This window comes from Peromyscus leucopus, chromosome 18 (genome assembly GCF_004664715.2).
Source record: "Peromyscus leucopus breed LL Stock chromosome 18, UCI_PerLeu_2.1, whole genome shotgun sequence".
Classification (NCBI taxonomy): domain Eukaryota; kingdom Metazoa; phylum Chordata; class Mammalia; order Rodentia; family Cricetidae; genus Peromyscus; species Peromyscus leucopus.
In genome coordinates this window covers 34,656,580-34,672,730 of record NC_051078.1, presented here as the reverse complement: position 1 = coordinate 34,672,730, position 16,151 = coordinate 34,656,580, and the positions used below count along the sequence as shown (strand labels likewise).

Here is a 16,151-nt window from a genome sequence, read left to right as displayed (position 1 = left end):
TGGAGAACAATGACCCGGGCCCCTTCCTGACCTCTGCTCAGACTTTAACATGGCCACCTAACTCTCTCTGCTCTCTCTTGGTCTGCCAAAAGCTTGCTGAGTCTATACCCTAATCTTTCCATTTTTCAAAAATGTGTGTTTCCAGTCCACAGAACCTTGCTGGGAAAAGGCAAGTTCTTCCAGCCCGAGTTCACCTGGCCTGCAGTCTACACATCTCTGGCAGACATTTCCTATCCATCTCTGAGACTGTGGCTCGAACCCGGGGCCTTGTCCATGCTAGGCAAGCACTTTACCACTGATGTACATCACCAACCCAGCTGGCCTTGATCTGTGATCCTCCCTCCTCGGCCTCCAGAAGACATAAGCAGAGGAATGAACTCCAAACGATGCTTGCTAACTCATCTTCCCAGGGAGGGGAACTCTCCTTTATCCCACGATTCTCTCTACGTCACACATGCTGGTGCATAACTGCATATTTCTTATGTATGTGCATATCTTACTCTAAATTCCTTCACCAGTTTAACAAGAGTTTCAAAAAGGGGTTTCTAAATCCCGTTTTCATCAGCTCCTTAATTATTCCACATTTCCTCCCAGTTCTCACATGTATAATTTTTACATAACTGAAACCATTCTGCTTATTTATTCTATAAATAAACAAGCTCCTAACATGGGCAAATGCTGTACAAGGCACCAAATAACTAGCAAGCCAAACAACTACAGTCCTTGTCCTTTGAGAGTTTATACGAATAGACAGACAGACAGACATCCCACCAGACTTGAGGGTCACGTGGCATCACAAGAGGACAGAAGCCTGGGCAATGGGCACAGTGAAACAGAAAGAATTAGATTCAAGGAGCAGTCTGGAGCTATGATGAACAGGACTGGAAGAAAGGACCTGAATATGAGGATTCGGGTGAGAAAGTAGATGGATGAAGGTACCAGAGGTGCTGGCTGAGATGGGACTTGCTGAGGGAATGGAAGATCAAGACTTCAATTTTGAGTATTTCTCAAGTTCAAGATACAAGTTCAAGTATGACATCGAGAAGATATATCAAGTTGGCCCTGAAGGTCAGAAGATCAATATGGGCTAGACACAGAAGAGATAAAAACACACACAAAGGAGATATAAACATACAGATGATATATAAAGCCATGGAAGTGGATAGGATTATCTGGACAAAGTAGAGTAAAAAGAATGAGTCTGAACTGGGCCTTACATATCTATTTAGAGTCAAGGAGATGTGATTTGACCACAGGGAGACTGGAGCATAAGGAGGGGAAGAAAAGTGGAGAGGATGTGTGGTGGTTTGAAGGAGAATGGCCCCCATAAGCTCATCGATTTGAATACTTGGTCCCCAGTTGGTAGAACTTTTGGGGAAGGATTAGAAGGTGGAGCCTGGTTGGAGGAGGTTGTGTCACTGGGGGTGGGCTTTGAGGATTCCAAAGACTCAGACCATTCTCAGAGTTCTCTCTCTCTCTACTTCCTATTGGCAGATCAAGATGTGCCCTCTAAGGTGTTCCTACCATCATGTCTTTACTCCATCATCATGGACTCTAAACTTCTGAAACTGTAAGCCAATTAAATGTTTTATTTATGAGTTGCCTTGGTCATGTTTTTGTTTGTGTCACAGTAATAGAACAGTAACTAAGACAGGGTGTGTTACCAAAAGGCAATGGAAGAGGAGTATCTTTGTATCGCTGTCATGAAACACCTTGACCAAAAAGCAAGTTGGGGAGGGAAGGGTTCATTTGGCTTCCACTTCCACATCACTGTTCATCACTGAAGGAAGTCAGGACAGGAACTGAAACAAGGTAGGATCTTGGAGGCAGGAGCTGATTTTGAGGCCGTGGTGGGGTGCTGCTTACTGGCTTGCTTCCCATGGCTTCCTCGGCCTGCTTTCTTATAGAACCCAGGACCACCATCCCCAGGGCTGGGCCCTCCCCCAGTGATCACTAAGTGAGAAAACACCTTACAGCTGGATCTCAGGGAGGCATTTCCTCCACTGAGGCTCCTTCCTCTCTGATGACTCTAGCTTATGTCAAGTTGGTACTCCAAACCAGCCTGTTACAAGGAAGTTTCAGGAACGCCTCCAGTCAGGGCTGGAGAGATGACTCCGTGGTTAAGGGGACTTGCTCCACAATCACAAGAAACAGAGTTCGGGCCCTAGCACACACCAAACCAAATGGACCCACAAAGATCCTTAGAGCTTGCTAGCTTCCAGCCTAACCCAAGAAAATGTGAGCCCCAGGTTCAGGGAAAGACCTGGTCTCAAGGAATAATACATGGAGAGTGACAGAAGAGGAAACCCCCAGCCTTATTTTGGCCTCTACGTAAGCACAGCCAAACACAAGCATTCATATACACATATAAGTAAGTAAACAAAACATAGATAAATAAAAATTTAAAAGAATTCTGCCAATCAGCCCAGCAGGATAAGGACTGTAGGATGGCTCCATGGAGGTCAGCAGTGACCTTACCAAGAACAGGGTCAAGGGAATAGTGAGGGAGAAGCCATTTGGGGTTAACTTGGATATATATATATATATATATTTATCTATAACAATATAGTATACAAAATGTACTATATTGTTTCGGGTGCAGAAGGAGGAGCTCATAGCCAGGAAGCCAAAGGTTTTTGTGTGTGTGTGACCCTGGGTTCCGGATGAGTGTGGTTTAAAAGCTGCAACTTCGGCTTCCACAGTGACGTGACCGAGAAATGTCCCATCACTCAGATACTTGAATATTTGGTCCCCAGTTGGTAGCACTGTTTGGGGGAGATTTAGGTGGCACAACATTGCTGGAGGAAGTCCGTGACTGGGGTGGTGGGGGTGGGGTCAGGTTTTCAGATAAAAGCTCCGCACCATTTCCAGTTTGCTCTTCATCAGGCTTACAGTTCAAGATGAGCTCTCCGCTTCCCACCTACCGTTGGTAGCCATGCCGCCCGTCCGCCATCATGGACTCACTCTTATCCCCCGGGAACCATAAGCCCAAATGAACTCTTCCTTCTCTGAGTTGCCTTGGCCATGGTGCTTTATCCCCAGAACAGAAACGCAGCCAAGAGAGCTTCATAAACCCAGTGTGAGAATCCTGACCAGATTCATGGCTCTTTCTTAAAAATGGCTGAACAAAGACGGAAGGATGCTCCAGTGGGTCAGAGAGGGTACCAGGGATGGTTGCAATGTCAATCAGACTGCAATAAATGCAGGGCCAAAGAACTCACTGCTCTAAAACACCCCATCATGTTGACATACAAGTACCTTATTTTACTTAGCTTCTCTCCTTATCGCCAAACAGGTTCCTAATGCTACAAATGCCACCGCCACAGAGGCTTATGCTTGGGGTTTTCTTCTTTCAAGTTGCTTCCTTGGATTCTATGCCTGGAATCAGCGATTTAAACAAACTGAATATATTTATTACTTTGGAAACGTACTGCCAAATTGCCTTCCAAAGAGGTTGGGCTAATTGGCATCAGCAACACTGGGTGTTAGCATAACTTATTATCGCTTTAATGTGTATTTATTTCATAACTAGCGAGGTTGAACATATTTCCATATTTATAGCTACTTTCCTGAATCTGTTCCGAGAACGTATGCTTTTGACCACTTGCTTTTGGGTATCTTAACGTTTTTTCTTTTTCTTTTTTCCTAGCGTTATTGTTTTGAGAGATTTGGGCTATGGTGACTACTTTGCAGAGGTTTATGCTTTAGTTAAATCTTTTCCCCCTCCTGTATAGTGTTTTATTTTGTTTTGGTTTTTGCCAGTGTTGGGATAAAGCCAGGGACTTACACATTCTAGGCAATCTCTCTACTGCTGAGTCAATACCTCCAGCCTAAGGTTGTTTTTAGAGTAAACTGATTATATGAATATTTTTCTTTTGTCATTATATACTTCAGAGCTAAGGAAATTATCATACCTTCCAAATTATGTTATGTTTGACTCCCTTTTCTGAGGTATTTTTATGTAAATTACTTAATTATACTAGGTTTTCTTTATATTTTTAAAAGATTTTATTCTAATTTACATGGATTATTGTACATGAGTATATCTGTGTGTTGTGTGTATGTATGTGTTGTGTGTGTGTAATTTACATGGATATATGTGTGACAGTGAGTATATGCTGTGTGTGTGTGTGTGTATGTATGTGTGTGTGTGTGTGTGTAATTTACATGGATATATGTGTGACAGTGAGTATATGCCGTGTGTGTGTGTGTGTGTGTGTGTGTGTGTGTGTGTGTTTGTACATGTGTGCGTGCACGTGTGCCCATGGAAGCCAGAAGAGGGTGTCAGATCCCCTTGAGTAGAGTTGTTGCAGGTGGTTGTGAGCCCCTCAATGTAGGTGTTGTTGAGTTCTGGACCTCTGGAAGAGCACCAAGTGCTCTTAACTGCTGAGCCGTCTCTCCAACCCTGAAGTCTACTTATACATTTACCATGAATTATGAAATAAATATCTCCATCGTTTTAAGTTACTTTTTTTTTTAAATAAAATTCTTCTAGTTCTCCTTATTTTATAACATCTGATCTTTAAAATTCTTACATTCATCTCTGAGTTCTATTCTATGGGTCTGTATCACTATTTTAAACTCAGAACAGACTGAGAATTGCTGTTGACATCCATCCAACACTGTAGACATTCAGCACAAACATACAGTGTATTTGGGTGATAATGTATGTGTTTACAATCAATTGGCAGCAGTCATGCCTAAGTAAACTTTAATATATATACATATTATATATTATAATATATGTATATGTATATATATATATACATACATATTAGATATTCTAAATCAGCTCTTATTATCCCAGATAAATACAGTATTGTTTTCAGAAAAGCCCTATTCATTTCAAAATGTAGAAAAATAAGTTGTAGAAGTAACTTTTCCTAAGAAAGGTGGGATGTTAATCTCCCTGAACTGGAGTTACAGACAGTTGTGAGCTGCCATGTGAGTGCTGGGAATTGAACTCAGGACCTCTGGAAGAGCAGCCAGTGCTCTTAACCTCTGAGCCATCTCTCCAGCCTGAAATGTGGGATGTTTATGGATACACACAGATGTTTTTCCTACCTTCCAAACAGGTATCTTCTACATGTTTATTTACACTTACATTTTTAGTTCATAAGGTTTTACTATGACAAATTATACATAGGTTCAATAGGCCACTGTTATGCTTCCTAATTACTATTAGGAAAAAAAAAAAAAACAAAAAAACCAGCCGAGACAGAGTGTTGCAAAGCCCCACCCACTCACCACCAAAAATCCTATTTTTTGTAGTTGTCTCCAACAAGTGTCTCTTAGTAAAAGTGATGCTTAAATACAGGGAATACACATTGCTTCTGAACTTTGTCCCTATTGCTTTTATAAGTGGAACTTTTTTTCTTAAAGAATGGAGGTTGAAAGTTTGTTTACCCGACACACAGTATGGTGGTTGATATTTGAGTATTAACTAAACATGTGTACTTAGATTTAATCGTTGACATAATTTTTTGATATTTTTGAGTTTGGGAGATGCTGTGGATCAGACCAGGACCTTGCTCACACTCTGGAATCCTAGAAGTCTTTCTAAATGAATATATTTAGAATATATGCAACATCTTAGGGTTAGCAAATGGTGACATTTTTCTGCATTTCGTCTCAGATCATTTCTATTGCTTGCTTCTTTTATGACCGGACAGCGTTAGTGCTGGTCGAGTTTCTTCTTCCTCTTCTGAACTGTGCAAGAGTCTCTCTACCACCTCCCCTTTTAGGAACCAAGTTGTTTTGTGGAAAATGCTTTTTATTCCCCCATCTGTCCTAATTTTATTGGTAAATCATTTTCACCTAACACTGTTTACTCCATTGTTCTTATTGCAATGTGTGAGGCAATAAGGGGACCATGTCTGCACGATAACACAGGTTTGGGTTTTTACTGCCTTCTCCATTTCACTAGTCATTCAATGGGGAAAGCCATGCTCACAACCACTGTATGAATCCCTTCATACTGATCTCCATGCTTGGGATGGCTAATCTCGGTTATCAACTTGATTGAACCTGGAATCAACTAAAACCCAAGTAGTTGGGCACACCTGTGAGGACTTCCTTGATGGAATTTGAGGTCAGAGGACCCACTTTAAATCTGAGCCACACCTTTTAGTGGCAGCCAATATAAAGGGACAGAGAAGAAGGAGGCTCCTGCTTTTTGCCTGTTTGTTCTCACTCTTGCTGGTAAGTTCATCTATCCTATTGCTGAGGCATTCCTTCACTGTTATTAGAGCCTACTTCTTCGGGATTCCAAGGTAGACTGAAGAACAGCAGGTCTCTAGAATTTCCCTGGGATTCCAGCACCAGATTGGGAATGCAAAGACATGTGTTGAACAACTACCAGATCCTTGGCCTTTTTTTTGTTGGGAGACATTCAGTTTTGGACTACTCAGTCCACAGCCTGTAAGCCATTCTAGTAAATCACATTTTAATACACATATATGTATATACATATATATTCATTATACACACACAATCCCCCCTCCTTCCTGCTCTCCCTCCATCTAAATTATGTTTCTGTAGAGAACCCTAACACAGTGCTCACGTAATCACCTGGAGACACATGTGCACAAACAGGAAATTTCTGTTCAATAGCAGGACCACATTCTGCCTCTTGCTCTTTTTGCTAAACAAAAACCTGAGAGAAATCCCTCCTAGACGAGCAGCGGCCGCTCTAATTAACTCTTTTAATTATGTATTCCTCAGTGAAGATGAAGATATCCTATGCTAGGACTGTTTTGTGTGAAAAAATAATGCTTCTTATGAACAAAGGTTCCATAATTTATGAGTCTTTTTTCTGTACCTGCAAAGGTACTAGACTGTTACCAGGCATATGACGGGGCAGCTAGCAAATGGTCTTTGACCTTAACTAATAGATTGATTTGGGGACAACCCCAGACTGCCATCTCTTTAGGTAAGGGTCAGGTACTGTTGAAACAATGACCCCAGCTTTCAGGGAAGTCACAGATGGCTGGCCATAGAGTGAGAAATATTTTGAAATAACATGATCAAGAGGAGTCAGGTAGGGGAATATGACTAGGTAGTAAAGCCGAGAGGGAGTGAAATGGAGAGAGAGAGGGAGAGGGAGAGAGGGAGAGAGGGAGAGAAGAGAGAGAGGGAAGGAGGGATTTGTTCTTACCAATACTCCTTAAAGAATCATTCCAGAACCGGGGGGATAGCTCAGTGGTAGAGCGCTTGCCTATGGGATGCCTGAGGTCTGGGTTCACTCACTGATACTGTCTGGTTGGGAGGAGGATGAGTCCAGAGATAGTTTTAAAGACTAGCTTAAGGGAGATTACCAAATTCTTGGGTGGATAAGATGGCTCAGGAGGTAAAGGCACTTGAGGTCAAGTCTGCTGACCTGAGTTGGCTCCACAGGAGCCCCATGGTGCAAGGAAATCAACCCCACTAGCGGTTCTGACCACACCCACGCACAAGCATGCTCGGAATAATAAAATGTAAATTTTTAAGAAAGTAACTAAATTCTTATCTCTAATTCGTGGACAGTGATGTAATGACTGTGTGGGGAGACTCTGCTCGGCCCCGTGGTAAGCCACAGTGGGGACTCGGGGTGGGGAGCAAAGAACTAGTGGTTGTTTGTGCGCAAGCCTTTTGGCTTTGTTTTGTTGGAGACAGGGTCTCGCTATGGCCTGAAACCTGCTGTGGAAACCACGCTGGTCTCAAACTCACAGAGATCCTCCTGCCTCTGCCTCTTGAGTGTTGAGATTTAACAGGTGTGATCTATTACTCCTACTGGGTCTAAGCATGTTTTGAAATGTTCCAGATGACATGCAAATGGTGATTTGGTTATATCACTCCTCGATCAGTAAGCTAATTTTATAAGCAGCACTTACAAGCTCCTTTTTTTCCTACGACACAAAGGTAAAGTGTCACCCTTCAGGGTTCTTTTAATGACAAAGGAAAAATGCTTTGTATAATCCTAACCACTTAGAGTCCTGAGGATATTAAAACTTCTTAATACTTTCTGCCTACTACTTAGCATCAAAGTCAGCTGGCTTATCAGACCAACTAGAGAAGAATTTGACTATCCCTGGGTATGGATGGCTGAACTTCATTTACCCTGAATCTGACCCCCTGGCACGGAGCTGGCAGGCATGTGTCTGGAGTTTTGGAGACCAGCCTCATTCCAGAAGCCCAGCAGAAAGTGACAATAGCAAGTAACTTTCGGTGCATGAGTTCTGACCGGTCATGGCGTGAAAGCTTGATTCTTTTATTATTTATCACTCATTAAATGCTCTGGCTTTCCTTTATTAAATGTTAAATCATCTTAAGTGGCATGGTTCTTGCTATCTGAAATGGCAAAGTGAGAAGAGAAAGTGGCCCATTTCCTTGTTAATGTGGCATTCAAATAAAACACAGTGAGTGTACCAGACGGGTCAACTGGCAGCCGACGGGGCTCTGTACAATTACTCATCACACAAGAGCCCCGACGAGGGAGAAAATGTCTCCTCACAGTACTGTGCAAGGAATTCTAGTCCCCTCAGGGCAGGGCAGGCATGTATCAGGGAGAGAGAGCTCTGTTCCGATAGGTGCTTGTGTTCCTTCTCTCATGCCAAGTCAAGAGCTTTCCAAGGGACCCGTCCGCTTTGGTACATCCTACCGTTTCAATCCATGTGTGCAGACAGGTGTTCAAGGACCCAACACAGTGGTGTACAAACCGGTTGATCAAAACACAATCCCACAGCGAGCCACACTTCAGGGATCTTCTTAACCACCACAAGTCTGAACTTATTTGTCTCTATTTTTAAAATCAAGGTGTATTTCCACTACATCAAAAAAAAAAAATTGTGTCTTCTCTTTGATTTCAACTACTGAAGGTAACCTTTACCTAGCAAGATGACAAAGTCCAGGAGGGCGGTCTGTGCCTTGACCAGGTTATTACTATATCCTCAGCATCTTGCAGATGGATGGCACCTGGTAGGCCCTCACCATTCACCAACAGAATGAATGGACTCCTGCCACTAAACCCATCTCATTGTTAAAAGATTTTCTCTATACCCATAAGGAAGCTGTGCCGTAGAAGAGAACATCATGAAAGAGAAATAAAAACAGTTTCTCTTACCCTCTCTCTGAGGTTTCGGATTATCTGAATCTTAGGGCATTTTTTAGGTCCAGATGAAATATCCAGCCAGTTTTCAAAGCTCCCTGCATGTGTGCAGTCTCCCCGAAAAGTGCACCTAAAAAATCAACAAAACAGAAATCACCAAGTGATAAACTGGCAGCCATCCACATCCACATTAATCACAACTTCCTACAATCAGCTTCAGCACAAAACATGTTGGGTTGTTGATTTTGGATGAGAATAGGAATATGATATTAAAATCAGGACAAGCAGTGAAGGAGCAGCAGAGATGTGTGTGTGTGTCTGTATTTCATCAGGTCTAGGAGCAGAGGACAAATGTTGACAACATGTTGAACTTAGACTCCTGAGCCATCTCTCAAGAAGACATCGCCAAATACAGCCATCCAAATCACATCCTCTCATGGATTCAAAAACAGAGTTCCTATGGGGAAATTCCTCCTAAGAACAGTCCAGAAAAGGTTTATATTTTGTATACATTTTAGGTTTGCAATACATTGCCAGAATACCAACCTAGGGAGTGATTCATTTTGTGTTAAAAAAAAAAATAATAAAGCTACTGTTTTGTGCTTTGCAACATGATGATTAAATGAAAATATTTCAAGGGCAGAGTCTGCCCAAGAATATAATAAGACATTCCTTAACCATCTGCTTCAGAACATTTATTTAGACAGATACCAAATTATATCAAAAGATACGAGTAAAACATTTTGCAAGGCCATTTTCCCAGGTCAGCCAGCTCAGAGGATGCCCCAAATAAATCTTAGGTTGTGGCCAGGGCCATGTACTCTGATAAACAGATGCTCTCAAACTGTGATCACTGGCTTCCGTGATGTGTCGGTCACTCGAGGTCACATCAACTTACCAGATGGGCCAAGGAGAATGAATACCAAGTACCACATTATCTTCAAATGGCTCCGCCCCATGCAGACTTCGCATGAGTAACATGGAGTAGTAGCTTGAAATACTACATCCCCCTTTAGGCAGAGACTAAGATGAAGGTGAGGGTGAGTGAACACCCTTGAGTTTTAAAAAGAAGACTAAAAACCCATGATTCACAGGATGCCCACACATCTAAGTGGTGACAGTAGTCACTGGGGACAGGGGAGCAGTGCCGTTATGAATGGACCCAAACAATACATCTGACTTCAAAAGATATTATTTCTTCTTCCTCTTTTTAATTCTTAACAACTTGGGACCTCGTGGCTTCTCTTTGATTCTCCGCTCATTTGAATATGACAAATATAGAATAGGAAGTTGGTGAGTTTCTCTAACCACCAGCCCCAACTACTCTTGCTACCCACCGAGAACCTGGGCTCCCCACGAGCACAGATGTAGCCCGACTCCCCTATATCTGTATCTCTCCTCCAACTTCAGAACCAAAGGGGTTTTCATAAGCGATTCTCCAAGGCCGTAAATCTATCTGACCCATGATGGCTCACTCGCCCGTCACGGACGTTAAGTTCAAATTAAACCTCTCTCAATGTCAGGAGTTTGCCAGCACTGTGGCTCTGAGGCACAGAGGATGACGAGGCCGGTTCCTTATTTGTATCTGAAAAAGAACATGACTGACAAAAAACTCCCTGCCTCTTCTGGGCCCTCGGGTTTGTATCAGGGCACTTCCTCTGCCTAGACGAAAGAAGGGGAGAAAAAATTAAGCCAAATTCTACAGAAACTCGAGTGCAAATATTTTTGCAGGCTCTTAATGCTGCCTGGAAGTCAAGGCCCGAGGCTGCCAAAAAAACAAGTGTAAAATATTTCATACAAATAGTGCTACAATTTGCCAATTTGTAGGCAGAAAAAAACAGCCATGCCGCGGAGTTATCACTCCTTCTCTGAACTATAGCATTTCTTGTCGGAACCACACATTTTGGTATTTAATCATATGCTGCCTTGAATTTACAACTTAACTGTTTCATAGGCCCATGCCATTTCTCCCCAAGAAAGCACTAAGCCCCTTGAAGGATAGGCGAGTATCTTGATGTTTCTTTAGCAAATCCCTCAGCGTCTGCCAGCGTGAGATGCAAATGCTAGGGTTTCGATAAATATTTTTGAATGAATGGATGAAATATGAAATCTCTATAGGTCTCTTCTGCAGGTGATTTTTCTTTCTGGAGCTGTAATTTATGTTCAATTCCTCTTTCCGGCAAAGACACCATTTTTCACATAAACCAAAAGTTTGGAGCCGGAGATCAAATTAGGAGTTAAGGTTAGTCTATTTTTTGAAAAAGAAAATGAGACTATATATATATATATATATATATATATATATATATATATATATATATATATATAATGGGCTGTTCATTTTCTATTCCAAAAGAAACAAAACCTAGCCATGTTGCACATCTAAACATAAATTCTTTGTTTATGTAAGAAAGCCATCTCTGAAATTTTTTTAACTCTTATTCCTTGCCCTTCACCGGTTTAAAAAAAAATAAATTGAAAAAATAAAAAGTAAACCACAACACCAAGAATGTATAACCAGATGGCCAACCAACAACAGTCTCTTATTACTTCTCAAATATTGCAGATTGTAAAAATCTTCCCGATAGCACATTACCCACACATTCACATTTCTCAAGGAGGGAGAGCAGAGCTTAGAGCTCCCACATTTTAGTAAATAAAACCAGGGGCTTTGAGACGATTCATTTTGAAAATTAGTCTTATTCTTGTGGATCAATCAAGAAAATGGCCAGATGAAGAAATCCTCAAGCTATTGCCTGACTGACACGAAAATATCATTGTCAAGCATGACATATGATGAGGTTCAATTCCTAGTGAGCTGCTCTCACCCCTCTTGATGGGCAGACTCTCCCCCAACCCCCACAGGGTCTCATGTAGATCAGGGTGGCCTCAAAATCACAATGTAGGGGGCCAAAGATGACTCCAAATGTCAGATCTTCCTTCCTCCATCTCCCAAGCGCTAGAATTACAAGCAAGCAGTCTACTAGCTACATTCCTTACATCTTTTAACTGGCTCCACTTCCATTTTGCCAGGCCATGGATAGGAGGGAAACTGGAGTTACCTCAGCAGGAGTGTGTCCTGCAGAAAGTGTCAGGGTGTGTATGTCCTCTTTGCTTATGCTTACATTTGCTACTCCCTCTACTAAGGATCTGCCTTAGTCCACTGTCACAGAATACCCAGATCTGTCTACTTATAAAGAAGAGAGATGTATTTCTTAAGAAGCTTGGGATAGCCAAGACTGGGAGTCTTGACTCTGGCAAGGTGCTTCTGGCTGTGTCGTCCCATGGAAGAAGGTAGAAGGGTAAGAAGAGACACTGAGTTCACTGTCTCCAGCCTTTCCTGTCAGAGTGGCTGGCTGTCAGCATCTATGAGTGTGGAGCCTTTTTGGCCTAACTGCTTCCCACTGATCTCCAACCTCGCCCCTCAACACTGCTGCACCAGGGTATAAGTTTCCAACATGCTTTTGAGGAGGACAGACTCAAGCCACAGCATGCCACATCTGGCCCTAAAACTTCACATGAAAACTACATTCATTCTGTCTCAATAGACTCCCCCCGCCCAACTCCAAGACTTAACTGGCCCAATACCAACTCAAAATCTAGACTCTCACCTAAAGCAATTATGGATGAAAACCTAGGCATGATACATCATGAGACAAATTTCTCTCCAGCTGTGAGATGTTAACAATTAAATATGGTGTGTGAGTCCAAAATACAATGATGAGACAGATAGGCAGACATTCCCATTCCAGAAGAAGAATTAAGCACAAAGAAACACGTAATTGGTTCCATATAACCCAAAAACGTAGAGAGTGTTAAATCTTTAGACTCTGGAATAATCATTAAGTACGTGTCCCACATCCTGGCACAGGGTCTCCAAGCTCTTAGGCTGCTCTGCCTCTAAGGTTAGGATTGGCTTAGTCCACTTAGCAGCTCTCATAAGTTAGGTCTTACACCTGTAGCTGAAGGGGTTTAGTGGTGGTATAATTCTGAGGTCTCAGAAACTGCCCTATTCCCATCCCTTGACTTTCTAGGCACTGCTGTAGTAGAGACCCTCTAGGCACTCTGTCCTTGTCCCTGTAGCAAGTTTCGGCACGGGCTCCTAGGCTGCCTGTGATTTTAAGATGGAGGCCATCATAAGCCTCCTAGCTCATGAGCTCTGCAGAACTATAAAACTAGTACCAAGTAGATGCTATGATGGTCTACGACATGTACCCTCCCTCCAGAATGCCAGTCCACGTATGTATTTAGGCCTGCCTGAGCCACAGCTGGGATGGCCAAAGCTCACTGTACCAGAATACAAGGAGCAGAATCCCAAAGTTGCCCTGCAAGTGAATGCTGGGGACCTTAGTGCATCTCTCTGGAAGCTGCATCCTGAAGAACCCAACCTACTTTGAAGAAATGTCTCTGAGGTCATTCACCTGCTATCTTGATAACTGGAACCTGGCTGCCTTTCATCTGTGGTTATTTCTAGTAAACAATCCTTGGTCACATCTCTAACTTCATCTTTTAAAAATGCCTCTTTATTCTTTATCTGGCCAACTGAGAATTTCCCAAAACTTTCTCCTCCTTCCTGTTTTATGACAAACTCTGTATTTAAGCTATTTTTGTTCTTTCACATCTTACTATATTCAATAAAAAGTAATCCCACATCTCGCTCAATATTTAGCTTAGAAATTCTTCCACCAGAGACCTTAGATCCATCTTCCACAAAGTCTTAGGACATGGACACAGTTCCACCAACCTCTTTGCTGCTGTTTAACAAGGACAGTGTGGTGTTTTGAATGAGAAATGTCCCACCTAGGCTCATGTGTCTGAATACTTGGTCCCCGGTTTATGGCAATGTTTGGAGAGGTTATTTAGGAGGTAGAGCCTTGTTGTAGGAAATATATCACGAGGGGAATGATTTGAGGGTTTATAGACTTGCCCCACTTCTTGTTCATGCCAGCCTTCCTGTGTGCCGATGAAACATGGTCAGCCAGTTTCTCACACCTGCCACCATGTCAAGCTTCCCAACCATGATGGACTCTCGCCCCCTGGAACCATACGCTAAAATAAATCCTTTCTGTCTCCAGTTGCTTTGGGTCATGGTGTTTTAGCACAGCAGCAGAAAAGGAACCTGACATGGACATCCTCTATTTCCATTTCAGGATCCTTGTTCCTCACTCCCACCTGAGACCTCGTCAGAAGGCCTTCGCCATCCGTATTCCTACAAATACTTTGATCGTGAACATGGATGTAATCTCTAAGAAGTAACAGGCTTTCTCCACACTGCTGATCTTTACCCTCTCATCAGAATCATCCTTACTGAGCTGGAGAAATGACTGAGCAAGGAAAGAGAGTTGCTGGTCTTGCAGAGGACCTGGGTTCAGTTCAAGCACCCACATTGGGGGGGGGGTCACATCTGTCCATAACTCCAGTTTCTGGGCATCCAACTCCTTCTTTTGACCTCTGTGGGCACCAGACATGCCCACAGTGCACATACACACACAGACATGTAGGCTCTAACATAGTCTTAAAATAAAAATAAATATTCTTTTAAAAAAGGAATTACCCTTCAACCTGCATTGAGGCCTCTCCAAGGCTGCTGCCCCAGATTCTTCCAGATTCTCCCCAGGACTAGTTAGTTCCCAGCCAGTCCCACACTGTCAGGTATTGATTATACCATCAGCCCTGCTTCTCAGGACCAATTATGGGTCTAAGTCCATTCTGTGTACTTAGAACAGGATAGTGCAGACTGGGTAATTTGTGAAGAGCAAATTATTTTCTTTCTTACAGTTCTAGAAGTCCAAAGTTGAAGGGTCCAGACCTGGCAAAGATGTTTTTGATGCATCACCCTATGATGGAGGGTAAGAAAAAGGCAAGAGCAAGAGACAGAACTCACTGCCTCATGCCTGTTCATAACTGGATTAATCTATTCCTGACTACAGCCTGACTACAGCGCCTTCATGACATAAATATCTCCCTCCAAGCCCCACCCCCAACAGGTTCCACCCCAACAGGCCACACCCCAACAGGCCACACCCCCAACTCCGTTTACAACACACACACTTTGGAGAAGACATGTTTAAACCACCCTAGGATCAATCTGAAAGCTGTAAGATCCCAATCGCTATCTGTGATGGTCGGCTTTAGTGGCGACTTGTCACAAATTAGAGTCATCCAAGCAAGCAGCCTCACCAGAGGATTTGTCCTGATTGCCTTGATTGATCGGGGAAGGGCCACCCCAAATGTGGGCGGCATCTCCTGGTAGCGGTACAGATTAAAAAGGATATTTTACTCTCTCTTGACCTTCCCGCTTGTCTCTTATTAAATCACCTGCTGCTGCTGCCGCCGCCGCCGCCGCCGCCGATAAAGATTCCCTCATTGACATCAGAACCAGCATTTCCAGGCTGCTATCGTTGACTGGGGACCAGTAGCCCTCTACGCACCTTCCAAGTTTTTGGCACCAGAAAGAGACTGCTGAGGCAGAGCCTCGTAGAATAAGTAACTACTGGGTTCTCAGCCCCCTCACTGTGAGAAAGCCATTGTGGGATTATGCTAACAACTGAGACACCCAGCCTCAAGGACCAAGCAACTACCAGGTTCTCAGATAGGAAACAGCAGTTGTTACTATTTCAGTGAAATTGATTTAATATGCACATACATACATACATCTATGTGTCTATATACATACAAACATATTTTATACATACGTATTTTATACACACACACACACACACACACACACACACACATGCACTGTTTCTCTAGAAAACCCTGACTAAAACACTGTTTTACTTTATTTCGTTCCTATTCCTAATTAGATCTCATGTCTACATGATAAAGTCAGTAAGTAGATACAAAACTATTTGAAAATTAGAAAATAAAGCTGTCCAAATGAGAAGAAAAGATTTCCCAAAGAAAAGGAAGTTAATTTAAATTAAAAAAAAAAAAAAAAAAAAAAAGCTTTCCTTAGGTGAAAAACTCGGTGGTGACAATTAGTGCATGCAACTATTTAAGAAACCTGTTCTCAGTTTACTATAAATGTGTTATAGAGCTCAATTTGTTCAAAATAATAATAGAC

General features: G+C 42.5%; 1 protein-coding gene across 1 annotated transcript in view; it reads right to left on the bottom strand.

The window, feature by feature from the left end:
• Nucleotides 1-16,151, bottom strand: part of Plxnc1 (plexin C1) — a 152,525-nt gene that overhangs the window by 83,877 nt on the left and 52,497 nt on the right. Inside the window, 1 exon segment of the mRNA XM_028855702.2 lies at nt 9,101-9,215. Within this exon segment, the coding sequence (XP_028711535.1) occupies nt 9,101-9,215 (115 nt within the window).